Consider the following 26,261-nt stretch of genomic DNA (forward strand, 5'->3'; position numbering starts at 1 on the left):
AAAGAGCCTCAAAAGACCATAATAAACGCAAATAAATTATATATTTTGGATAGAACTAAACAAGACCTTAAAATTTTTGACATTTTGCATTTCATCGTTCAAAGTAGTTCATATTTTGTATTTTGCATTTCATGAAGAACTAAACAGGTCCTAAGTTTACATAAATAGTATTGATATTTACAGCTAAGAATAATATTACTCTTTATACATATAATTAAAGATAAGATACATTGATTTTATAAAAAAAAACTACAATTGCACCATTTTGGAGATAGAGGTAGTATATGTATGCCTCTATAGTTCTATTTTGTGCTTCGAGAAAGAAAAGAGCATCGACACTTGTACCCCTCTCCATAGATTCTACTAGTCGAGAACTAAAATATGTTTTAGAATGACCACATAGAAATCTAGTCCTCATTTGCGATGGCTTTATATGGCCCCAACTTCGGCTAATGTGTTATATGGCACCAACTTCGGCTAATGTGATATTATAGACGGCATGTAGTTGCACTACTCATGAAGTGGTTTTCTTTCTTCTAAAAAACAACATAGATCCAAAGAAAGCATCGGTTTCAACTTCTTAGATTACTGCATCATGCTTATTATACATCATAAATATTAGCACTTCTATGTATATATATTTCGTCAAACTTTAAAATATGTATATTTATTTTAGCACAGACGAGCCAGCAGGTCGGATGATGCAGAAGCAATCGAGCACAAGCACATGCAATTTGCCATGTTTCTTACCTTTGAAGACACTTCACCGAGCCATGACTTGAAAACAAAGTGATCCCCCTTTTCTACAACGTTCAGAGACCACCATGTCTTGGAAATATCCATTCAAGAAAACTGTTGTGTCTCAGAGGTTCTCATTTGTTTCATACATATTTTCTGTTTCTAATGTTTGCAGCTATCTCCGAAAATACAAAATGCCAAATGAAGGTATAGGAGGATTTTCTAGTTAAAACCACATGCCTTTACAGCAGAATAGAAAATAATTCGCAAACACCATGGCAACTTGGCAACAAAGGCTCTCGGTCAATGCCAAGTATGATCGTTTCATTGTGACAGAGCAAATTTCCAGCACAGGCACAGAAAAGCACTACTGCTTCACATCATCACATGTCGTGTTGATTTAAGGAAAACATATAATGCTGGCAACTAAATCTCCAAACTAGTGCAGCAAGAATCGAACCGCAGCTACAGCATCACCTTTGTGCTCTCGGAGGGTTCTCTCTGCAATCTTCTTGTCCAGCTGCATGTTCAGATACACTTGAGAATGGCTTTTTTAAAAACTAAACATTATTTGTCAGTCGAGGTTTTGGATGAGTACCTCAAGCTCATTAGCAATAATTTCAACATCAGTAGGGTTGATCTTGACAGCAGCTAGTTCTTTCTCCCTGGTGAAAGAGTAAATTTCGTGGATGTGATAACACTGTTACATGGCACTTCTCCGGAAAGAAAAATAAACCAATTTGTCACCAATGGAGGAGATGAACCATATCTGCTTATTGTGTACATTTCAGATGGAGAGTTCATATCACCCAAAAATAATATGTTACAAGAACTACAGAATAACCAGAGTGCACAGAAATTGAAGCACTAAATCCAATTAGAGTATACTGAAATGCACAGAACACCAAAAGGAAAAGGTTAGACTAAAATTACAGAATCAAGAATGCTATATTCCAATTAGACTTTCTTCCAGAATCCATGCTACTTGCTGGTCATCTAACTCAATCAAGATCCTGGAAGCTTTATTTCCATACTGTGGTGCAATAAGCGCCACCCCTACCAAAGCTACCATAGAGGAAGTATTGCAAGGAGGTAACAGTTGTGGTCATGTTATGTGCTAACCTCAGCCTCATCGCGTTCCAGTCAGCCTCTTTGGATGAAGCAAGTGCTGCCATGGCCTGCAACATAAACAAAGCAAGTAAAAAACATTTGTACCAACATATTTAGTATTTAAAAACATATCTGAATCAAATACAACATTTTTCTACAACTCCACATTTGACTTCTACTTTTATCTATGACTTAGTGTTCACAAAACTATAAATAACGTTCAGGGGCGAAGCTTGTTATTGTTAGGGGTGCAAATGCACCCCAAAAATTGCTAAAACTGTAGATTTGGTTAGAATTTCACCATATATGCACAACCTACAACACATGTATATGCACCCACAAGGCAAGTGCACCCCCTCTAATCTACTCTAGCCTCGCCACTGATAATGGTCAAGATCATTGCATTGAGCAGATAAGAATCAAAGGTCAATAGAAAGGTTATCCATGCAAATACAATCGAATGCCACTTTGATTGTTGATCCAATGCTTTCCCTCAAGTGCATACTCCCTCTGTAAATAAGTGACTAAATGTATATCATTTTGGACATATTAAGGTCCACTTGGGCCTTTCTTTTTACTACTAACTTCTCGCGCAGTTTTTTTTTTTTGAGGAAATTTCTCGCACAGTTGTTGGTAAGAAACTACGAATGTGCAGTAAAAGTATTTTAATGATGAATTAACCGGTGTTACTTTACTCAGTCAATCTAGATAAATTTAGCAGCCAAAAAAGAATATATTTGTATATGGAGTGACAGCAAAAATTCTAAAGGGTGTTAGAAAACTGAGTTTAATAATAGATAGCAGTTGACAAACATGTTGCAAACTATATTCAGATCTGTAAGAAATCCTACAGGCATCTTTTGTGGTTAAGCTAGAAATAAGTACATAACTCGACCATGACATGGTGTTATTAGTTTATTTTGGGAAGGTAACTTAGAGCATCTCCAATTGTTTGGAAAAATTGACTTGGAAAAAATTGTCATTTGGCAACTTGCTAAACCTTTTGGCAAGTGAATTTTTCTTGTATCTCCAATTGTTTGGTAAATTGGGCTTGGTAAACATAGAAAAATAGGCCCACATATACCGGTCCAACAAATATATATTGAAGTCGATACATTTAAATTTATATTTCATCCATACATTTAAATTTATATTTCATCCATACATTTTAAATTTATATGCTTTATTTATTCGTTCACCGCATCTATGCAAAATCTGTCCCAGCATCTGGGCAGGACAGCAGCTGCCGGCCATGATTCTGCAGCGAATAATCATGCAGCAGCAGCAAATTTGTCGCCGAGAGCAGCAGCAGAACCTTGCAGTAGCAGAACCAATCAGCAGCAGCAGCAGCAGAACCATGCAGCAGGAGCAGCAGAACCAATCAGCAACTCGCGACCCGGGATACCAAGCCACGGCGAGCGCGGATAGATCCGCGCGTGAGCCCTCTGTTTTCCAACTTGCAAAAATTTAGCAAGTCCTATTCCAAACTGTTGGAGAAGGAATTTTCTTCTTTTTCCAAAAAAACAAGGATAGCAAGTCATTTTTCCAAACAATTGGAGATGCTCTTAAAAAGAAGGTTAGCACACATAGACGTGCAAACAGGACCTATCATGGCCTCATGGGTCCTGGTACAATCAACATTTGGGAATTATGAAATGTCCATGCGCCTTCCATTTGTAGGAATGTAAAGATAGCAGTTAGACTTCACATTCGTGATGGCAGTTGATTCGTAAGTGCAATGGCAGTTAGACTTCCTACTTGTGATTGCAGTGCTTCATAGTGCAATGGCAGTTAGACTTCCTACTCTTGTGGCGGTAAATCCTTAAGTGCAATGGCAGTAGTACTGATACGAGATTTTGCACAGAACAACACGTTCTGTTATTGCTACTAAACACAGTATATATTTAGTTGATGAACCAGGATTAAACAAGCAAAATTACACATGAGCTAGCTATATCAGGATTCAGGTAAATTTACAGGCAGAACTTTAGGTGAAGCATGACATCTCCGCAAAGCAGGTAAACTGCACAAAATCTAAAACCACCTATGCGTGAGGGATCCAAAAAGGCAACATCCTCCAGCTATTCCTCACTAGAGCACTACAGAGGAAACAGAGAGAAGGAATCGGTTGGGACGGGGAGGGGGGAGGGGGGATTAAACGTACGGATTGGACACGGGATGAATCGAGCTGCCGGTCCTCGACATGATCGGTGAGCTTGTCGAGCGCCTTGCTCTGCTGCTGAAGATCCTTGGAGTCCACCGCTCCCTCGCCCTCGGCGGCGGTGGCACCGGTCCCCGCAGCCGCAGCCGCCTTCTCGTCGCCCGCCGCACCCATCGCCGTCTAAAACCCTAGTCCGGATCTCCTTTTCTTCGGAGTGTGCGCGGCGCGCCTGACGAGATGGCCGTGCGCTTCTATTCCTCCATTCGGGCCTTAAGATTCGTGCACGAATAGGGGTGAGGCGCGAGAGAACACTGGTTATTACAGGGATAAAAAACAGTTATAGAAGTTTACAATTTTTCCAAAGTTTAGAGACCTTGAAAAGTTCAGGACTCCCTATAAAAAAAAGCTGAGGACCTTGAAAAGTTACATTTTCAATGTATTTAACTATAAATTTACTGTTTCGTATGAATGTCAATATTTATTTCTTAGATATAAAAATGTGCATTTGTGTACTTACTAGTCCTGTGCATTGCGTATATTCTTCAAAAACAAAGTCTGAAAATGCAGCCAAGCTCAAATTATTGGATGAGTCGTTCATGGTTTCTAACCAATTTTTTTATCCAAATTATGATTTTCTTTGTCTTTTTGATGAAGTGCTCGGATTTAATTAGCTATTCATAGTGACATGACAGGTGTTAATTTTATGCTAGTACTTTAAAACCATCCAACAACTTCTCTACGTACGTCGTGTGTGTACTTTAGAGAATCAATCTTGTTTCTATCTTTGTCCAGAGAAATCCGAAATAGAGTATGTTAGCATTTAAACATTTTATTAAAAAAAGTTATTTGAAAGGCACTTTTTACAAAAATCTATCCCTATCAATAAGACAAGTTGTGGTGTGCGCATCAACGGCTAAAACCAACTATAGGAGTTCATCGTCAATTAGAGCTGGATATCGAGCCAGCTCGGCTCGTTAGTGGCTCGACCTGTTATAGCTCGGCTCGTTATGGCTCATTATATAAACGAGCTAGAAGGTTGGCTCGGCTCGGCTCGTTAGTGAACTCGAGCAGCTCGTTTGGCTCGCGAGCCAAATCATAAAAAATCACATGCATACTTCAAATAAAGTAAATAAGGTACTTATAATTTTAACAATTCAACAAACAAACTAGAGTTTTGTCCAGCCAGCCCACTATGATCATGACCGTGACTACATGATAGTCATACTCATACAGTTTAAGCATCATCTATTGATGGATAAATTTAGGGATTCACGAATGGGCTAGGTCGAGCTACTGAGAAATAAATATTTAGGTATATAGCCGAGCCAATTTTAGTTGATAGCATGAAAATTGGCTGGCTCGTTAGGGCTCGCGAGCAGCTCACGAGCTTGATCGAACTGGTTTGTTATAAAACGAGCTGGCTCATTATAAAACAAGTTGGCTCATTATAAAACGAGTCGAGCTCGAGCCGAGCTATTAACGAGCGAGACGAGCTAGCGAGTTACGAGTTTTTTGTCCAGCCTTATCGTCAATTCAGGTAATCTCTAATATGCAAACATGGATATAGGTCTGACTAAAAGAACAATGATACATGGGTTTTTTTCTCTTCCATGTGTGCATGCGGCCAAACTGAGCATTAATGAAACAAGAGTCATCCACGCTGGCAAATTTTGTTTTAGCATCGGTAGTTGCAAAGTGTGACTCGATGCTCCAGGATTGTCTATCTTATTCCAAGCATTGATTTTTTTTGCAACACTAATGCTAATCTAAAAAGAATAAAGAGAGGCTCTTGGAGTTCCTTTTGTGTCATGGGATCCAAATAGGACCTTGTGTGAGGATTAGTGGGTGGTTTGAGGCTATATATCCTCCATTGTTGATAGATATAGAGATTTCTACAAATACCCTATAGTAACTCATTTAATTATATTTTTAAATACAGCCATTCTTCTATTTTAGATTTCTCACTTGACAAAGATGAAAAATAAGGCTAGCTTATTAGAGTGCACATAAGATATAGAGAAGTTGTTGGAGAATAAAAAGAATAGAGAACGATTTTCATTCAAATAGCTCTATAAATAATAATAATAGAGAGTGAGTTTATAGATGTTTATCTAAATATTAGACAAACACGTTCTTAATAGACGTAGTAGCTTATAAAGTAATAAAAATTAAACGTGAATAGTAACGTGACTATACCCCCTTCGTATATCAGTAGTAGTAGTTTATTAGCTGCAAGTACATTCGCGAAAAAGGTCGCAACTGGTTCAGCCGAGTCAATCGATTGAAAGAAATAGTGGATGGATACTTTTCCTTCCCTACCTACCAAGAAATTGGACAGAGTAAAGTACCGAAAAAGGACCGTGGTGGAGTCATAGAAAATTTTAGGATCACATTCAACATTCTTAAGAAGCTTGTGTAATAATAAGTATATAATGTACCGAATAATCCGCGTGATGGCCACTTGATACAAAAAGTGTATGGGGATGTCCGAATGTGTGTGTATATATATAGATTATCTTGACGTACACAAACGATTATTCTGGGCGGATCAAAGTCCTTGAGAAATCATGTGCGGGCACACCCACACCCGCCTACGATGCGAGCAATGCAAGAGCTGGAGCGGCACACCGCGCTGACCGCACGACACGCCTCGCCTCGCCCGGCCGCCGGCCGGCGGCTGCTTACTTTAAAGCACGCACGAAAAGAAAACGACTATTTTATTTCCGTAATTTTTCCATACACGAAATAAAAAAAAGGTTCCACCTCACGTCCCCACCCCACCGAGCGCGACGCGAGCGAGGAGGCAGGCGCGCACCGCGTCGCACCGAACCCGACACGGCTCGCCCTGCCCGGCTGCCCGCTGGCCGCTGCCCCACGTCAGGGCGTCCGGCTCGGCCGTTCCATCCCGTTCCGTTCCCCTCCCATTCTTCTCGTACGCGGCCGATTGCGACCCTCGCCCCCCTCGCCCCTCCCCACACCACACCACACCACACCACACCACCGAAACTGCCCCGCCTCCGCAGCCGCCGCCCGCGCCCACGCCCGCTCGTCCTCCCCGCGCCGCCTCGGGGACGCCCCGGTCGGCGATGTGGCGGGAGCATGCTGGGCCCGCTCCTCAGGCTCCTCTCGGCGTGCGGCGGGGTCTGGCCCACCTCGCCGGCCCCTGGCGCCGCCGGCGCCGCGGCCTCGGCCTCCTCCTCCTCCGGGGACGACTCTGAGGGCCGCGACGGCCTGCTCTGGTGGCGCGACCTCGCGCGCTGCCACGCTGGCGACGTCTCCGTCGCCGTCGCCCAGGCCAACCAGGTGCTCGAGGACCAGTGCCGCCTCGACTCCGCCCCGCCCCTCGGCACCGTCGTCGGCGTCTTCGACGGCCACGGCGGCCCCGACGCCGCCCGCTTCGCCTGCGACCACCTCGTCCCCAACCTCCGAGGTAATCCATTCCACGCCCTAATGCAACCTCGTCCCGCGGCCGGCGCGCCGTGAGAGTGAAACTGTATAAATAGGCAGGCAGCTGACGCTTGATTGATTTCCGCGCAGAGGCGTCCTCAGGCCCGCGGGGCGTCACCGCGGACGCCATCAGGGAGGCGTTCCTGGCCACAGAGGAAGGCTTCCTCGCGCTCGTGTCAAGCCTCTGGGAGGCCCAGCCGGACATCGCCACGGCCGGGACGTGCTGCCTCGTCGGCGTCGTGCACAACAGGACCCTTTTCGTCGCCAACCTCGGCGATTCCCGGGCTGTTCTCGGGAAGAAGGTGGGCCGCGCCGGGCAGATTACCGCGGAGCAGTTGTGCAGCGAGCACAATGCCAATCAGGAGGCTGTCAGGCAGGAGCTCAAGGCTCAACACCCAGATGATGCGCAGATAGTTGCACTCAAGCATGGGGTCTGGAGAGTGAGGGGCCTCATACAGGTCGGTCTTACCTGAGTCCCTTGTATGGTAAATTCATTCATGAATCAGAGTCTAGTATGTCTGGTGCTTATGATTATGTGGTGGCAGTGCAGGTGTCTAGATCAATCGGCGATGTATACCTGAAACATGCAAAGTATAACACAGAGCGAATCAAACCCAAGTTCAGGCTTTCTGAATCATTCAGCAAGCCATTGTTGAGTGCTGATCCAGCTATCATCTCCCGCAATCTTGAACCAAATGACTGTTTCATCATATTCGCGTCAGATGGTTTGTGGGAACACCTGAGCAATCAGGAAGCTGTTGAGATTGTTCACAACCATCAACATGCTGTAAGATTCCTTTTCTTTTAAGTTCCATAACTACTTAAGTTACTTATGTGATTTCATATAAATACAAACAGTTTGCAAAAATGTTCATGGCCAGAACCCTTAAGATCACAACTATATATTAACACCAAATGCTGCAATATCTCTATGGAGTTTTTGTTTTGCAATGGTAGCAACTAGCAATACTTTCACTACACAAAATCATCAGAACTAGGGAATTGCTAAACACGTGGTGAACCTATTATTCTACCCATGGAATTGTGGACTAGAACTATCAGTCAGTGTGATCAATTTGGAATGTCACGGTCTCCAGTTCTCATAGATTGCATTCACTTTTAAGCTCATGACTGTGTTAAAATCCAGGCAAACATGTCTAGAGTGAATACAACTTGGTTGCATTAAAATCCAGGCCTTACCATTTTGCCAGTATCGGCCTGTTCGCTTGTCTAAAAAGCCATGACTGAAAGTACTGTTCGCTGATTTTTTGTGAGAGAAAAACAATACTGAATAGCTGGCAGATTCGGAATACTAATAATTAATTCATTCTGGATGTGTGGCTGGCATGCAACCTGTATGGCTGTATCCGGACCCCACAGTTCTGCTCCTGTTGTGATCAGCAAGCTGTTACAACCTTTTATTGCTTCGCATTTAGGGTCATCTGTTAGGTATCAGTTATGGGGAAAAGTTTGCAGTGTCAACAGTGTCTTTTTAGCATATCGCTCACACGAGCTGGGCTACATGCCCACACCTCCAGCCTAAACGAGTTTGTGAGTATTGTGACCTGCTTAGCGAGAGTATGTGCTATGTGTCAACGGTGTCCTGCCCTCCAGTAATGCTGCAAGGAGGATTGTGGTCATGATATTTTTTGTCAAATGATGCAAACTGTGTACATGGTTATTAGACCTATGATTAAGTGTAATAAATGTACTACTTGCATGAAAGGAATATCGGTTCTGAGTTATTTTTGAAGTACCGGGGATGCACTACCATGAATGACATCCACCTAGTTACTTTGTCCAGTCTTATTAGTTTTGTGTATTTGTTTGGTCTGCTGCCTCTTGACGACTCACTTGGCTGCCATGGCTGGACATGTTATTGCTTTGTACACTGAAATAGCATGTAAGATGTCACATCAGTCTCCAATTTGACATGTTAAGTTACTGTGCTAGTCTAATGTGCTCAATTTAAATAGTACAATGTCCTTACAAATACATTGAATTACTTTTGTTACTTTCAAAAACAAGAGTTGCATTTACTATGATTGCTGTTTTTTTTTCTTACTCAGGGAAGTGCAAGAAGACTCATAAAAGCCGCTCTACAAGAAGCAGCGCGGAAGCGTGAGATGCGTTACTCGGACCTTACAAAGATCGATAAGAAAGTTCGCAGGCATTTTCATGATGACATTACTGTCATCGTCTTATTTATAAACCATGACCTATTATTGAAAGGTGCTCCGCAAGGACAACCCCTCTCCATCAGATGTGCCCTAGATTATTGACAGTGAGCTAGTTCATCCACTGGTGTTCAGCTCCTATGGGCAGCCATATCCAGAGTCAGCTGACATGGTCAACCGGTTGTGAAAAGCGCACAACCTCCGGCACCAGTTTCCTTTTTCGTTTCCCATTTTTGCACATATAAAATTGACAAGTTGCTGAAAATGGCCAGTTTCCCCTCTTGAACTATGTCGGATAAAATGCGGATACTCTTCGGTTTTGGAGATATATGTCTAGGCTCTAGAGCGTGAGGGAAGTTTATAAAGGCTTACAGTATGTAACTTCTGATCGGTTCGTTCTCTTTCTTACAGCTACAGCTAGTTCGTTTTGTATGTGACAATTGGCAGCATGTTTAACCACAGCCCCCTGGCGTTTGACAGCGACCCGGTTACAGTACTCGAGGCTGTCATGATCAGAGTTGGTATTCAAGCATGAATTAGGATTAGTGAGATGTGATGATCAATCTCCCACTCGGGTTTTTGCAGGAAACATTATGGGTTCAGAAAAGTCCAAACGTTTCTAGTCGTTATTTTAGACTAAAAGGCTTGAAAGCAAACAGCTGGTGTGAGCTTTTGCCACTGAAAAATTGCAGAATTCTCTTATTTTTTCATGAAATGTACAATTGTTCTACCGGATGATTCCACCCAGCCATGGTTTTCCCACGTGCCCAGGAAAAGAAACGGAGCCGGAGAAGCCACAGTTTCCACCTCCCTTCGCCTAGTTCACTTTTTGGGCGAAGTTTTTTTTTTTTTTGAGCCGTTGATTTTGCTGGAGAAGCCACAGCTTACAGCTCTCTTCAGCGGAAAAGCCACAAATTTCAGCTCTCTTTGCCTCTTATTATTATTTTTTTTGACTGGCTTCGCCCAGGAGCCATACCAAAGGAGGCCTAAGTGCGGAATCGATCACGGGTGATATGAATGGAGAAAACATTTATGTATCAATGTTTTGTTTTGGTAGATTTCTGTGAAGCAAACATGATGTGTCCGGTCAGGAAAATAGAGTAGTGTAGCACATGGTTGATAGAAATCACATATGCACACAGAGTTTGAGTTATTCTGAACAAATTGAATGGTAGTATTTTGGACAAGTTGCATTCCAATTAAGCTAAATATAGAACAACTAGAGCATCGGATGTTGGAAAAGTATACTTATATATTAACTAGCAAATATGCCCGTGCGTTGCAACGGAAGAAAAACATCAAATGACCCTAGAAAGTGATGACATAATGTTACATATCTTTTATATTTATCCTTTTTATAAAATTTAAAGTCCATAATTTATTTTATTGATAACAATAACATCTATGGTATTAGATAGTTAATATTTACAATAATATGTAGCTTGAAGACATATTTATTTAATAACAAAAATAGAAATTAGTTAAACCTTATCTCACTCTAATATTACCTCTTAATATACTTCAGTATTATATTAAAACATGAGAAGTTTGATGCTAGCATTATTTTTTTATTTAGATTAGGATTGCTATGAAATATGAATCAAGCATCACATTAAATAGGCTACCATAAACTTTTTATAATAATTGGAGCAAGATAACTACAATTTTAATTTTACACTAAAAAGCATAGGCAAACATTTCCAACAAAAAAAAGTGTACTAAAATTTGTGATATTTTTTGTTTACTTCATGGATCTACATATGTGGAGCTGAACAAAATTTGTTTTAAAATTTTTAGATTTTTCTATGAATTACTACGCATTTATCAATTTTCAGCTGATTTTTTTATTTAGATTAGGATTGCTATGAAATATGAATCCAGCATCACATTAAATAGGCTACCATAAAATTTTTATAATAATTGGAGCAAGATAACTACAATTTTAATTTTATACTAAAAAGCATAGGCAAACATTTCCAACAAAAAAAAGTATACTAAAATTTGTGATATTTTTTGTTTACTGTATGGATCTACATATGTGAAGCTGAACAAAATTTATTTTATAATTTTTAGAATTTTCTATGAATTACTACGTATTTATCAATTTTTAGCCGATTTAAAAAATAAAAGAAAAATAAATTGGAGATTTTACATTGGGAAATCTAGGAAAACTTTTATTCTTTTTTTCTTCCATCATACCGATTCCGGACTGATTGGGTGACGGACGGGAAAAGGAAACAGAGGTTTTGCATTAGGAACCCTAGAAAGTTTTTTATTTTCTTTTTCTCCTCTACAAACTTGGACGGAGGAGGCCACCGCCGAAACCAAACCGAACGGGACGGCGACAGGAGACGGAAGATTGGCAGGAAAAAAAGCAGACTGAAATTTTGACTCTTTATAGATAGGTATAGATAATATGCAGAATATTTTGCGAACCCTCGCAAGCATATACATGGTGTTGGAGAGCGATGATCCCCCAATGCTGTGCAACAGACCAATTAAATGTAAACCTTCTCTAGAATATTAGGTAGTAGGTAGAACACCACTATATAAATGTAAACATTCTCTAGAATATTAGGTAGTAGGTAGAACACCACTAGAACATCATCGAATCTAGTAACCTGCAAGTATGCTAGTGAAATCAAGTTAAAAAAGCACAAAACATCATAATTGAATCTAGTAAGTCTCCGTAGTTGAAGGCTTGCAAAAGAGTAACATGTTCAGATTAATACATTGTACTTGTGGAATTGGGGCATGTAATTCAATTAAATCATGTAGATTTATCCAGCATTTAGAACAGAGCAATCTCGAGGATGTTGGATGCATATGCACCCTGAACTTGATTCACCCATGCATCCAAATCCAAACTACATAAAGGCAAGTACCGTATAGTTTTTGGATTTTAGGTTAAAAAAAGAAGTACTGCAACCAAACCAACATCTCCCATGATGAAGAGAAGTAACTAAAGATTGAAAGCACTAAGGGGGTGTTTAGTTCCTCTTTTTTCTTAATTTTTTTTAGATTTTGGTCTATCATTTTGCACCATGCAAAATTTTTGACAAAAAGGTAGTTATTCTCCATTTTGGATTTTGGGTTCAAGAGGCCAAAAAAAAAACTCAAAAAGAGCCTCAAAAGGCTTTCACGAGGATAATAAATTCTGTATTTTGGATATAACTAAACATGACGTGAAAATTTTAGCATTTTACATTTTATGACTCCAAAGTAGTTGACATTTTGCATTTTGAATTCTACGGAAAACTAAACACCCCCTAAATTTAGGACTACCCCATTTCAGAACTAAGTTCAGAGATCGACTCAAATCAGCTCATGCATATAGCCATATAGGTAGAAAGGAGTACTACTCTGATTTATCAGACATTGGTACGTCGACCGTACTGAGAAAGTGAGAATTGATCATACAATTTTTTTCCCAAGCTCATATATCCCAGTTGGGCCGCAGATCCCAGATCAGCTGGGCCCGGAAATGGGCTGATTCAGACGACACAAAGTGACAGGCCTCGGCGAGCCGGCCGGCATGTCGATGAGCTCCCCAATCCGATTCCGATGCTGTGCTGCTGCGCCACCGCATCCCTCTCGTCTCCGTCTCCTCCCTCGCATGCCGCCGACCCCCACGCGCGCCTCAGGGCGGCGGCAGCATGCTCCGACCTGCCGGGCGCTATCGCCGCCTTCGCCTCCATGTCATCCTCCGCCGCCGCCAACGCGGCCGCGCGCCCCGTCCTCCGCACCTTCACCGCGCTCCTCAAGCTCTGCGCGGCGCGCGCCGACCTCGCCACGGGCCGCGCCGTCCACGCGCAGCTGACCGCGCGGGGGCTCGCCTCCGAGTCCCTCGCCGCCACGGCCCTTGCCAATATGTACTTCAAATGCCGCCGCCCCGTGGACGCGCGCAGGGTGTTCGACCGCATGCCCGCCAGGGACCGCGTCGCCTGGAACGCACTCGTGGCCGGGTACGCGCGGAACGGGCTCCCCGCGCTCGCGATGGAGGCGGTCGTCCGGATGCAGGGGGAGGAGGGCGGGGAGCAGCCCGACTCCATCACGCTCGTGTCGGTGCTGCCGGCCTGCGCCGACGCCCGGGTGCTCGGCGCTTGCCGAGAGGTCCACGCATTCGCGCTCCGTGCGGGGCTCGATGAGCTCGTCAATGTCTCCACGGCGGTCCTTGATGCCTACTGCAAGTGTGGTGCGGTTGAGGCGGCGAGGGCGGTCTTCGATTGGATGCCTGTCAGGAACTCCGTGTCTTGGAATGCCATGATTGATGGGTATGCTGAGAACGGGAACGCCTCGGAGGCTCTGGCTTTGTTCTGGAGGATGGTCCAGGAGGGTGTGGATGTGACGGATGCAGCTGTGTTGGCAGCATTGCAAGCGTGTAGGGAGCTTGGATGCCTCGACGAGGCAAGGCGTGTCCATGAGCTACTTGTGAGGGTTGGCTTGAAGTCCAATGTGTCGGTGATGAACGCGCTTATCACCACGTACTCCAAGTGCAAGAGGGCAGACCTTGCTGCCCATGCGTTCAATGAGCTGGGCATCAAGAAGACACGGATCTCGTGGAATGCCATGATCCTCGGCTTCACACAGAATGGATGCTCCGAGGATGCTGAGAGGCTCTTCGCTAGAATGCAGTTGGAAAATGTGAAACCAGATTCGTTCACCTTAGTCAGCGTGATTCCTGCAGTCGCGGATATTTCTGACCCGCTGCAGGCAAGATGGATCCATGGGTATTCTATCAGGCACCAACTAGACCAGGATATCTATGTCCTGACGGCCCTTATCGACATGTACTCCAAATGTGGCCGTGTTACCATAGCCAGAAAGCTCTTCGATTCTGCAAGGGACAGGCATGTCATCACCTGGAATGCAATGATCCATGGTTATGGTTCGCATGGTTTTGGCCAGGTTGCAGTTGAGCTATTTGAAGAGATGAAGGGCACTGGCAGTTTGCCCAACGAGACAACTTTCCTCTCGGTCCTTGCAGCTTGCAGTCATGCTGGTTTGGTTGATGAAGGGCGGAAATATTTTGCTAGCATGAAGGACTATGGGCTTGAACCTGGAATGGAGCACTATGGTACCTTGGTGGATCTTCTTGGACGAGCTGGGAAGGTAGATGAAGCTTGGTCTTTCATCCAAAACATGCCTATAGAACCTGGCATTAGTGTTTACGGTGCAATGTTAGGTGCTTGCAAGTTGCACAAGAATGTTGAATTGGCTGAAGAATCAGCACAGAAAATCTTTGAGCTGGGCCCAGAGGAGGGGGTGTACCATGTCCTCTTGGCAAACATTTATGCAAACGCTTCAATGTGGAAGGATGTTGCGAGGGTGAGGACTGCTATGGAGAAGAAAGGACTCCAGAAGACTCCTGGATGGAGTATTATCCAGCTCAAAAATGAGGTCCATACCTTCTACTCCGGAAGCACAAATCACCAGCACACAAAGGAAATATATGCAAGGCTGGCTAAGCTCATTGAAGAGATCAAAGCTGTGGGATATGTGCCAGACACTGATTCGATACATGATGTGGAAGATGATGTCAAGGCACAGCTGCTTAACACCCACAGTGAGAGGCTTGCCATTGCATATGGGCTCATTCGAACAGCCCCTGGCACAACAATTCAGATAAAGAAGAACCTTCGAGTTTGTAACGACTGTCATAATGCAACCAAGTTAATATCTCTAGTGACAGGACGGGAAATAGTCATGAGAGATATTCAACGATTTCACCATTTTAAGGATGGTAAATGTTCATGTGGAGACTACTGGTAGTGAAATACTGAAGGCAGTCTGAACTCTGAATATCCATCTTTGAGATTATATAGGAAAACTTCACTGGAATATGAATACAAGTATACGATTGAACTAACAGGTAAAGCTAGTTATTCTATCTGTTTCACACACATCATGTTTTGATTGGAGCATTCTCTATGTTGATTTCATGAGGAGTGTATACCATGTTTTTTTTATAGTCAGTGTAGTTACCCTTTGCATTGATGGTTCTTGGTTAAGCTAGTGAAGTCCAGCAGTTCTTATGATCTCTTCACCATTTCAGGGAACCTACAGCCTACTGTAGAGTTACAGGCTTACAGCAGTCCATTTGACTATGTCCTTGATACATTTTTAAAGTTTTTTTTCTTCCATACAAAAAGTAGTGCACAAGATATTGCTTGTTGAGGACACTGCTTTTCATCTCCATGCCTTGTCTGAAGCTAGATGTGTACATGATGAGATTAGCACTGGTAACTGAAGAAATAAGTGTTTTTTTTTCAACTAGTGGATGAGGATTATAATTCCGAAGATGATAGTTCTGTTGTGGCACTTCAGTATGGCAGTAGCGTTAACACAAGAAATCCAGCAAATAAATATGCAATTTATAAATGTGGTTGTTCTATGTACTTGCAGTCACTCTCACAAACCATGAATGCTTCTATGGAGGAGCTGGCTCGATGCCCAGGAATTGGTGAGCAGAAGGTACTGCAACGTGCACACATTGGTTATCCCTTTGAAAGAAACTGCAAACTCCCTATTTTGAGTTTTTTTTCTTCTACCGAACCCTGTTTCCCTGTTTAATATGTGTGTGTATTGTTTTAGGTAAAATGCCTCTATGATTCCATGAGCCATTCAAACGGGTTTCTGCCTGCCCAAACCTTGTAGTACCGGATACCCCTAGACCGAGAGAAAGCAAAAGGTCAACCTTCATCTACAGATGGCAGTTTGCAAGATGCGGTAGAGAAGCCAGATGCGGCAAAGAAGAAGAAAGGTTCTGATGTAAGGTTGTCCCTTATTCCTTTGCCAAGTATTCAGAGAAGATCCGCAGCCAGGGCCATGATGCAGCAAACGAGGCCGGTGAAGGTATTAGCAGCTCAACCATGGAAGTTGTCAAGTTGACAGGGCGAGAGACTAGATTAGTAGCAGTGGGGTTAACGGTACTAGAGAAATGCTAGTTCGTGCCTTCCTGTTAGGTGTTAGGTGCCTGTTGTTGTTGTACTCGCAGAACATTTTCCTATGTATGTTCCCCTCTTGTAACGTTCACCCTCAGAAGCATGCAAAATGTTCTAGCACGTAACAAATCCTTTTGCCTCCTCTTGTCTCTTGTGAGAAGAAATGACAAGGCCATGCAAAATTTTGTGCTCGAAAGTTTGATGGCCGTGAGAATATTAAAATCACTATAAAATCTTCAGAGCTTGGGGGGCAAAGCTAGAACTCTAGTGAGGAAGCCAAAAAAGGGTGTCATTGTTGCTGTCCAGAGCAGTAAACAGAAAAAAAAAACAGTAAGGCCGATGTCTCAAACCGATTTTTTTTTTATGTAACAAACCGATCTAATTAAGGTGGATCAAAGACACAACGCACCTACAAATTAGGATATCTGGAGATTGGAATTTTGAAGACAATTAAAGTCATGAATTCCAGCAAAGAGGTGCAATCATTTTTTTACTGATTTTTGAACAGGTACACCAAACAATGGGTTCATTTCAACGAACTGCCCATAAAAAAAAAAGAAATTTGGTCGCCTTCGAAGCAAGTTTTGTATGCTTAAAAAGAAAGGGGTTGATCCTCCTGTAGAGGTCATCAAGACAGACATCTCTTATATTGGTTTAATGAAGTCCGATTGAAGAGGACAAAGAACCAATTGTTATTGGAAATCAAGCTCAATCCACTTAGCAAAAAGTGTAGCGAAGTCATTCTAAAAACCATGAAGAGTCAAAACATATCAAGTTTGATTAAATTATAGAAAAAATAACAAAAAATTATAACATCAAATAGGTATATTATAAAAATATAATTAATAAAGAATCTAATGATACTTAGTGTTTAGTTCCCCATAAAATCCAAAATACAAAATGTCAACTATTTTGGAGTCTTGAAATGCAAAATGCTAAATTTTTTAGAATCATGTTTAATTCCATCCAAAATGTAGAATTTATTGTTCTCATGAGAGCCTCTTGAGGCTATTTTTAGGTTTTTTTTGGCCTCTTGAGGCCAAAATTCAAAATGGAAAATAACCACTTTTTTGCTAAAAAAATTTTATGGTGTTTAGTTCCATTATACGAAATGATGGACCAAAACTCAAATTTTTTTGAAAAAAGGGGAACTAAACACCCCATTAGTTGGCATCATAAATATTATTATTTTATAATATTAATTTGGTTAAATTTGAGATGCTTTAACTCATCAAAAATTTTAGAATTATTTATAATTTGAGATAGCGAGAGTATTTATTAGAAACTTGGTCAAACGAGAAATACTTTAACTAATGCATATACCATAGTTGTATTTTTTTAGAAAAGAGATAGTACATGTGATTATGCCTATACCATAGTTGTATTCTTTTTAGAACAGAGATAGTACATGTGATTACACAGGGAAATTTGCTTTCACGGAGGCTCTCCACGCTTGTCAGCACGAGACGTCACCCCAATGAGTGGCTATCGAAGGGGAAAAAAGGGAGAGAGAGAGAGAGAGATCACTCCATGACAAGGTGTAGGCGGCCATCGCGCGCGAAGCGAAAACAATTCGCGCTCAAAGACGCGGCGGCGCTCTCCCGTCTCTTCTCTTGGACCCTCCCTTCCCGTTTTCCCGCCTCGCTCCTCCTGGACTAGGGTTCCATGGATCCCGCCACCGCCGTAGTCTCCGCCGACGGGAGCGCATTCCTGCAGTTCGTCGACTATGCCATCTCCATGCTCTCCTCGTCCGCCGGCGATGGCGACGGATACGAGTCTCCGGGGGACGGGCCGGCGCCGGCGCGGCCGCCCTGGGGGTGGGCGGTGGCGCAGCTGCTCAAGTCCTGCTGCGCCTACTCCAGCGGCGTCACCGCCGCCATCCTTCTCTCCGACCTCTTCCAGGTGAGGTTGATTCGGCTCGCTGTGTGGCAGTAATTGGGTTGATTTTTTTTTCTACCAAGTCCATGCTACACGTCTCAAAATGCATACATTTTCCGTAAGCTGACGCGGACATTTGTTTTATGCTTTGTGCTCTGCTCGAATTTGAAGCTAATGGCAATGCCACGAAGGAGTTTTAAGCACATAGTCTCTACAAATATTTGTACATGGGCAATTTGAACCTTTTTTTTGTGCTTATTACCATATCTTTTTTTTGTACAGTCGAAAGTAGGATTAAATCCTGGCTTCTCTTGTTAGTCTTGGACAGAACAGCGAAAATCCCTGACCTCGAAGAGGAAGGTCGAGCTGGCCAAACTTATGAACACGAAGAGTAAGAGGAGGAGACTTCCAAATACTGTTACAATCGATTCTATCCATGAGAAGAACTTTCTTTCTCCCAATAGTGTCCTTGAAGCTGTTGTCATTGACGTGTTTGTCCTTCCTGGTATGCTTGTACACTTGCACTATACTTCTATGCTATGAACAAGCTATAGTTGTCAGTAACTTCCCTGGGTAGTTGAACAATGCAGCATCGTAGGGTTCTCTTTCTCTCTGTTAAAACCATATGACTGCCACGCATAATTTCTGAATTTCTACTCATTGGTGCAGCAATACATCGAATAGAATTAATGGTCAAACCTGCTTACAATTTTAGCTCACTTTTTGATATATGACTATCAACTTGCATTTCTCCACAGCATCCTTAGTCATGTGTCATTCTTCTCTAGGTACAAACATATACATGCTTACCTTGGGAGACATGTGGAGCTCATCCACAATCGACCTATATTTACACCGAAGGTAGAGCTGACTAATATTGCTTAGTTTATATTTGTTTAACTGATGTATGCCAGTAAAGAATGCGTCAGCAAATTTGGATGGAAACCTATGTATGCAAGGAATTCTGCAATGCTAACTATGGTTATTAGAAATTATTGTTGAACTTTGAACACTCTGAATCATTCATTGCCCTGAAATGTGTATAATATGTAGTTTTTCTGATTTACATAGATCTTTCTGATTTACAAAAGTTAGATTATTGATCCATCACCCCAAATAGTGCGTGCTATCACACCCCCTGGCGTGCTCAATCATTAACTTGCATTGTCAGTAATTTATCTTTTGGAGTGCAGTTCAACGATACCACATTCATTTTTATTTCGTTTTATTGTATTACTCTTGGTATTTGGAATACTTATACAAAATTTGTATCAGGTACTATGACTGCATTGGACAAAATGGTGTATTGAAGAAGGGTCGAGAAGTTATGCTCACAGGATGTTGTCTTCGTACAGCCATGGAGGGATCTGGCCATGCTCGTATTTTGCCAACAGAATACATGGTGATATTACTGGATGAGGTAATGGTTCATTGTATTTATGTGTATGAGGCAGTATTGCTCAGAGCACATAAGTTGGCAATTTATTACTTTCTAGGTAAAGTTCCTTTGTATAAGTTGCACATTCAGTTGGCGCAAAGTCACAGTGATTTTTCATGCCACGGCAATAGGCTAGGAACTTAAATATTTTGATAGAAATGTCAAAACTAATTTATGTCTATTTTAAATATGCTGCAAATTGTAAAACCCTTGCTTCTTCCATGAATTGAGGCTTGCAATATTGTACTCGTTTCTTTTCGCTTAGAAAAAAATACTGCATGTGCTTCTAGTCATATAATTTCAGCTTTAGCTATTAGAGATTAAATTGGTCAAACTGCTGCTCAGTAAAATTTGTTTTTTTAGTTCACACACGTTTTATTTGTGCAGGACCAAGATGAAGATGCCTTGATACTTGCTGCACAGTTTTGCACCTATTCATTCTCTTCTGTGATTCCAGAGGAAAGTAGAAACAACGTTCCATACTCGTTTTATGCCAGGTAAAGTGATATTTATGGGTTGTTATACTTACGAGCATAATATATATTTACTCAGTTTTAGTTTTAGTATCTATAAAATTTGCAATTAGTTTCTTCATTTTCTGTGCTCTTTGATTTACAAAATCTGGACACAATCATTTTTTTTATTTTTTAAATATTTGTCTGGTAAAATATATGGAGACATGGTCACTATGGTTTGCTGAGAAACATGCGGGAATCGAGGGCTTACTACTCACTAGTCTACTACTTTGTTGCACAGAGTTTCAAAACACTTCACCTTTTTTTCTTCTCTTTTGCAGGATTGAAAAGATTGAGTCGTTGGATCCATTTAGATGTACAGAAAGAATGCAGGTCATTCTTGAAGACAATGATGATGCAAAGATGAAGTTAGTTTTATGGGGAGAGCAGACTTTACTTGCAAATCTGTTCAGGTTCATTCCACTCTATATAAGAACTAAGGACCAAATATTTATTCAGACTACAATAAGCTAAACATATTATTTCAGTGTAGGGAGCATGCTTGCACTGGACAGACCTTTCATAGCAAATTTTATAGACAATAATCATGAGGAGTCCCAGGAACTGTGCCTTGAATATGGCAGTGCAACACAGGTTTACATGGTGCCAATTGCTCACCAAGAGGAACAGGTTTGTAGGGATATATCTTCATAGTTCTTTCTGCAGAACTCCATTTTACTAATATGTAACGTGTGTGCTAGGTGCCTTTTACACCTACTACTCAAGCAAAGAGCCAAGGACCTCGTCTGTCATGTGTTCGGACTGATAATGTAGCTTCACAAGTAACATTACCACGTGATTTGCATGGTTCAGTTGATTTCAGCAAATACCCGTTTCGAGTATGTAACTTACCTTCATTCATTAGGGTCTTCTCAGAAGATAGATTTTGCAACCATGATGATGTTTGGAACCTGAATATTTACCACTTTAGCCTTCAACAACTCTGCTTGTGATACTATCATGTTTAGCTAAACATACTGCTTAGTTTGCCAGTGTAAAAACTGAAAGCATTGATCTCTTATTAGCTATTACATCTCATAATATGATCAGTCTGGAGTAGTTCTTCTCAATAAATATTGTGCTTTTATTCCACCATCTTTCTTCTTAATCACTAAGTTGTGGGTGTCCATTTGCTCACTGCTTACACTTTTTACAAGATTGGTTCCAAAAGTTCCTTAGCATGCACATGCAGATATTACCCTACCATCAGTATTGCTGTTTCCCTTTTTATTCTCTTCATAAGTAGAAACATACTTCTTGAGAGTAACACCTGATCTTTCATGCTTTCTGTCATTATTTTCTGTTTCTCAAACTTCAAATGATCATGTTTTCTTCATGCTTTTGTATAAATTTTAGGCATATGTAAGTGACCTTCATGATAAAATGGTGGGAATCAGTCTGTTTGGTACTGTAACTAGTGTTTGCAAAGTAAGCACATCAGGGACTACATTCTATTTGGAGTTAGAAGACACAACAGGAGTTGTTCTGATGAAGCTTATCTTTATTGGACCCTGGTACCGCCTTTTCTACTTAAGTGATGGCCTATATATTTATTTTCTCGGCCATGCATTCCTTTCTCTGAAATCACAGGCTTGTTTGACGATAAATATTGTATCATTATTTCTGTTTGTCATGCTAAATCCAATGAGCCTCATGTGCAATACCCCCCCCCCCTGCCCCCGCCCCCTCTTTTTTCAATGGTTAGGTTGACAAGCATCAACAGTTTGGATGAGTTTAAGTGCGAGGTCTTAGATTCCTGATGCTGGTCAGCACAATGTTCGTAACACACTTAGGCACTGACAGTATCAAACTGCTTGTGCATCTGTGTTATCAGGAGTGGCGAAGCTAGAGCAAATTAGGTGGTGGTGCACTTGCCATGTGGGTGCATATAGTTGTTATATAGGGGTGCATATATGGTGAAATTTTAGGGAAAAAAACCATTGTTTTCACAAATTTTGGGTGGTGCATTTGCACCCACTAGGATCTATATAGCTTTCCCCCTAGTTATCAGTATGGTATAATGATTGAAAGAAAAGCTATCCAGTCTTTGCCTTTCTAAAAATTGCTTGTTTAAGAGTTTCACATACGAAATCAATTTGATTTACAACAAAACGAGCAATTCCCCTCTGTTGCCTGGGCACATGCACTGATGTTATGAGGTCATAAATTCATAATACATTAAATTGTTTGTCACTGGATCTGTTGTCTGGGCTGAGTGCTCTGGCATTTGATATCTAAAGCCAAAAATCTGTAGTAATTTTAATATCTTTAGGATGACATGTTTTTGTAATGATAACTAGCAGCTAATAACTTGATATGTGATGGCTGATGCTATATTTTGCTACATCCATCTGACAGGCTGCTGCTCTTGATCTTTCAATAAAGTATGAGGCTTTTCACCTCAATAATAACCACTATGCTGTCTTTGCTATTCCAGATTCCATCATTCCTGCCCACCATTCTTCACATATCTGTTATTTTGACATATTGTTGCTTCCTATGCCAATTGAACTGTTTATGTCCATCATGCACCTTCCATAGCAGTATTTAAATGTCTCTTACTCTGCAGGTCATTAGGTAGAGTAGGAGTTGGGCATATGGTGTACATCTCTGGTTTGACTTGCGCCTTGAGTTCAACAAATACGTAAGAAGCATTTTCCTTTATGTTAACATTTACTATCTATATGGTACTATGTGGGCAAAGTTCTGATTGCTGGCTATCTTATGGTTAAAAGCCTTGAAGTCTCATGGCGTGAAAAGGAGCAAGGGTCCCTATTTGTTAACTTAAGCTTGCTGCCAGCACTCCTGAACTCAACGTGCCTGCATAATTTATCACCCTTGTCAGATCTTCCCTGCTCGACAAACAGAACACATGTAAGTCTTCTTTTTTACTGCCGTGAGGTTGCTTCCAGAGCTTTTCTAGTTTAGTTGAATTGGCATTTTGCTAAAACTATTGATACCATTCTAGAAAATGACTGCCAGATCACCTTTAACATGCTCCCCATACGGCAAAGACAAAATATATTAAAAGGGCTATAAACAGTCACAAATTATGTTTATTTCTGTTCTCAGAACTCCATTTCATTCTTCAATAGTGACTTCAACAGTGACCAAATTGTTTTCTGATGCTAACATCCTTTATTTGTTTGACGCCTTGATGGTCAGATATCCCGTGTTTGGGTAGATCACATTGATTGTGACAGTTTAAAGGTGTCACTGTTCCATAGCATTTGCGGCAGCGTTGTGAATGAACATTCAGGTGGACTCCAGTGTTCATTTTGTAAGTGTGCCTGCGAAAGTGCATGTGTGCATGGCTTTCAGCTGCACTTGACCATCGCAGACGACAGTGGAGAGGTCTTCGCTTGGTGTGTTGGGCAAACAGCTGTCGAGTTCCTTCAGATATCACCTGATGAATATCTGGAGCTCCCGGAGGTATGACCTACAAAAAATATACAGCAGCACATAACAAAACATTGTCTTTTGAACTTGCCATGGCAAACAAGCTTCCACCATTAGCATGGGTACGGTTGCATGATGGAAACGCATTACTCTCTGTTCTGATTGAAATTTCGTGATGGTAAAATGATCAGGACGAACGGGCAATGTATCTCTGCACTCTCCAGAATGATCAGGACGAGGACGATGGTAAAATGATCAGGACGATGGTGGCTATCGCGAATACCAGGAAGCGAGCCGATCGATGTGCTGTGGGTGATGAAGCTATCCCAGCTTGGGAGATCACGAGAGCCCAGAAATGCGAATGAGTTGATTTAGCACTTTGAGAAAAGAAATGCTGATGCTGAAACTTAGTGTAATACATGTGTTTCAACCTTTGGTTTTCGAAGGTGCGTCATCAATTCATCATTCAGCAATGCTGCTTAAGTAAGCTTAAGAACGATGGTTAAGATGGGTTCTTCATTGACAAATTGTCAAATTCCGAGAGTAAGACGTCGAGGAAGGCCTAGCATTTGGATCGGGGCATCAGCATCATGCTTAGGTTCATGTGGCACCGAGTATTTCGGTGCTACTAGTACTACACATAGCTTTGCTTGGCAATGCAGCCAGCCGAGTTCAGATTTCTCTGAAACGGTGCCTTTTACATCTTGGGACTTGTACCCAGCAAACAAACGATGCCACCGGTGAGTCTGCAGGTACGTTGTGGCGCGCTTGAGCTCGCTGAGCGGCGATTCAGGTTGTCTGGTCGAAGAAGCCAACTGATGGTTGGTCGAAGAAAACAAACTCTGATGGTGGATCGTGAGTTTATTTGTAAAATTTGATAGAATACCTCAATTACTTGCACTACTTCCATCTCAAATTATTTATAGAAAAATTATAAAGATCTATGAGATTAAGTAGATATATTATGAACATATAATTAATGAAGAATATAATGATACTTAGTTGGTAGTACAAGGTCCCGTTTGGCATAGATTAACTTCACTAGTGAAGTTGATTTTTTTAAAAAAAGAGTTTCACGAGTAACTTTCTAAGTAAAATTGAGCTATTTTGAAAAACTTGATTGGCAAAACAGCTTTACCAGTAACTTTATGCATAGATAAAAGAAAGAAAGAAATAGAGGAGAGATATGATAAACTACTTTTTTCGGCTTATCTCAACTCTAAGTGATAGAAGAAGAAAAATAAGTGTTTGGCAAATAAAAAGATACAGCTCACAACAGTTCGTAAAGCCGTTGTAAGCTGTGCCAATCAGGCCCTAAATGTTATTATTTTATCATATAAATTTGGTCAAACTTGAAATATTTTGACTTTCTAAGATTTTTGGAATGACTTATAATTTGAGACGAAGGGGTATAAAACTAATTATCACATCGTGAGGAATGAAGTGACGATTTACATGTTCCATTTAGCAAAACAAAAACATAAAAGTGAGAAGATGGACTAATTTATCTCTCAAACCAAACATCCTAGATGTTCCCAAAAGAAAACATCTTAGATTGTACTCCTACCAAATCTCTAACGTTTTATTGGCACAGTGGTTTTCTGAATTTCGGATTCAAATTTCCTTTTATTTTCGATTGCTGAGCCCCTACGCAACCGCGAGTAACGTCTCGCTGAGTTTGAAATCACAACGTGACAAATTGACGTTGATAGGGTATCGAGTTGATTTACTCCCGCTTACGCAGTCAATCAATATACAAAGTGCACAAAAATAAAAACTTTTGTGTTTTAGATGATACGATGCGCACGGTGTTGGGGTGTGCTTCTGTCCACGTGTGCCGCACTTGGCATTGCCTAATCGAATGGATTACTTTAGTGGCTCTAAATGATGCGACGCGTCTTCCCGTCATAGAGCGAACTGTAAGCTTAACTACAGAGCTAACTCAGGCATAAAAATAAAAAAACTTTATAAGAGAGATAAGTGGATCATGTATTAATGATGAAGAGCTAACTACTATATTAGTGGATTAAGATATGGCTGAAAAAATCCTTATAGCTAACACCTAACTGTATTATTAGCTTTGCTCATAGCATCCGAAGTTAAGGTATTGTTTGGAGAACTTCTTGTCTGCAACGTTTGCTTCTTCACGGAGCTTGAAAAACTAGCTCTCCTAAACTAGGTAGTTTTTTCAAGCTAACAAAAGCTCTAAAAGCTACTGTACACTTTATGATAGAAGTAGAAAATTTCTCTCAAAACAGTCTTCCGAAGTATTTTTGGAAAAGTTATAGCTCCCATAAAGAAACAGGCTCCCCTAAATAGATACTTCTCCACGAAGTACTTTTGAAAAAAACAATAGCTCCCCAAACTTCTTTGCGCAAGTTTAAATGTGTACTTTTTTAAATTAATTTATAGAAAATGTTATCGTACTTATAGCACTAAATAAATATACTATCA

At 41.3% G+C, this 26,261-nt stretch overlaps 4 protein-coding genes across 4 annotated transcripts; 3 read left to right on the forward strand and 1 right to left on the reverse strand.

Annotated features, from left to right (window-relative positions):
- LOC8080205 (huntingtin-interacting protein K) lies at positions 828 to 4,249 on the reverse strand. The gene is made up of 4 exons (XM_002466112.2): positions 4,013 to 4,249; positions 1,861 to 1,916; positions 1,337 to 1,403; positions 828 to 1,258 (listed from the first exon to the last, which is right to left on the reverse strand). The coding sequence occupies exons 1-4, from the start codon at positions 4,181 to 4,183 to the stop codon at positions 1,178 to 1,180; spliced, it is 375 nt and encodes a 124-aa protein (XP_002466157.1). The 5' UTR covers positions 4,184 to 4,249; the 3' UTR covers positions 828 to 1,177.
- LOC8080206 (probable protein phosphatase 2C 36) lies at positions 6,941 to 10,150 on the forward strand. The gene is made up of 4 exons (XM_002463536.2): positions 6,941 to 7,439; positions 7,547 to 7,914; positions 8,007 to 8,243; positions 9,526 to 10,150. Exons 1-4 carry the CDS (start codon positions 7,109 to 7,111, stop codon positions 9,736 to 9,738), a joined length of 1,149 nt encoding a protein of 382 aa, XP_002463581.1. The 5' UTR covers positions 6,941 to 7,108; the 3' UTR covers positions 9,739 to 10,150.
- Positions 12,977 to 16,720, forward strand: LOC8079679 (pentatricopeptide repeat-containing protein At1g11290, chloroplastic). Its single transcript, XM_021462865.1, has 3 exons — positions 12,977 to 15,505; positions 16,039 to 16,107; positions 16,228 to 16,720. Exon 1 carries the CDS (start codon positions 13,198 to 13,200, stop codon positions 15,403 to 15,405), a length of 2,208 nt encoding a protein of 735 aa, XP_021318540.1. The 5' UTR covers positions 12,977 to 13,197; the 3' UTR covers positions 15,406 to 15,505; positions 16,039 to 16,107; positions 16,228 to 16,720.
- Positions 18,067 to 24,342, forward strand: LOC8079680. The gene is made up of 13 exons (XM_002463538.2): positions 18,067 to 18,479; positions 18,774 to 18,960; positions 19,244 to 19,316; positions 19,731 to 19,875; positions 20,281 to 20,390; positions 20,690 to 20,821; positions 20,897 to 21,038; positions 21,110 to 21,247; positions 21,765 to 21,922; positions 22,978 to 23,052; positions 23,144 to 23,282; positions 23,574 to 23,840; positions 23,999 to 24,342. The coding sequence occupies exons 1-13, from the start codon at positions 18,243 to 18,245 to the stop codon at positions 24,170 to 24,172; spliced, it is 1,977 nt and encodes a 658-aa protein (XP_002463583.1). The 5' UTR covers positions 18,067 to 18,242; the 3' UTR covers positions 24,173 to 24,342.

This window comes from Sorghum bicolor, chromosome 1 (assembly GCF_000003195.3).
Source record: "Sorghum bicolor cultivar BTx623 chromosome 1, Sorghum_bicolor_NCBIv3, whole genome shotgun sequence".
Lineage (NCBI taxonomy): Eukaryota > Viridiplantae > Streptophyta > Magnoliopsida > Poales > Poaceae > Sorghum > Sorghum bicolor.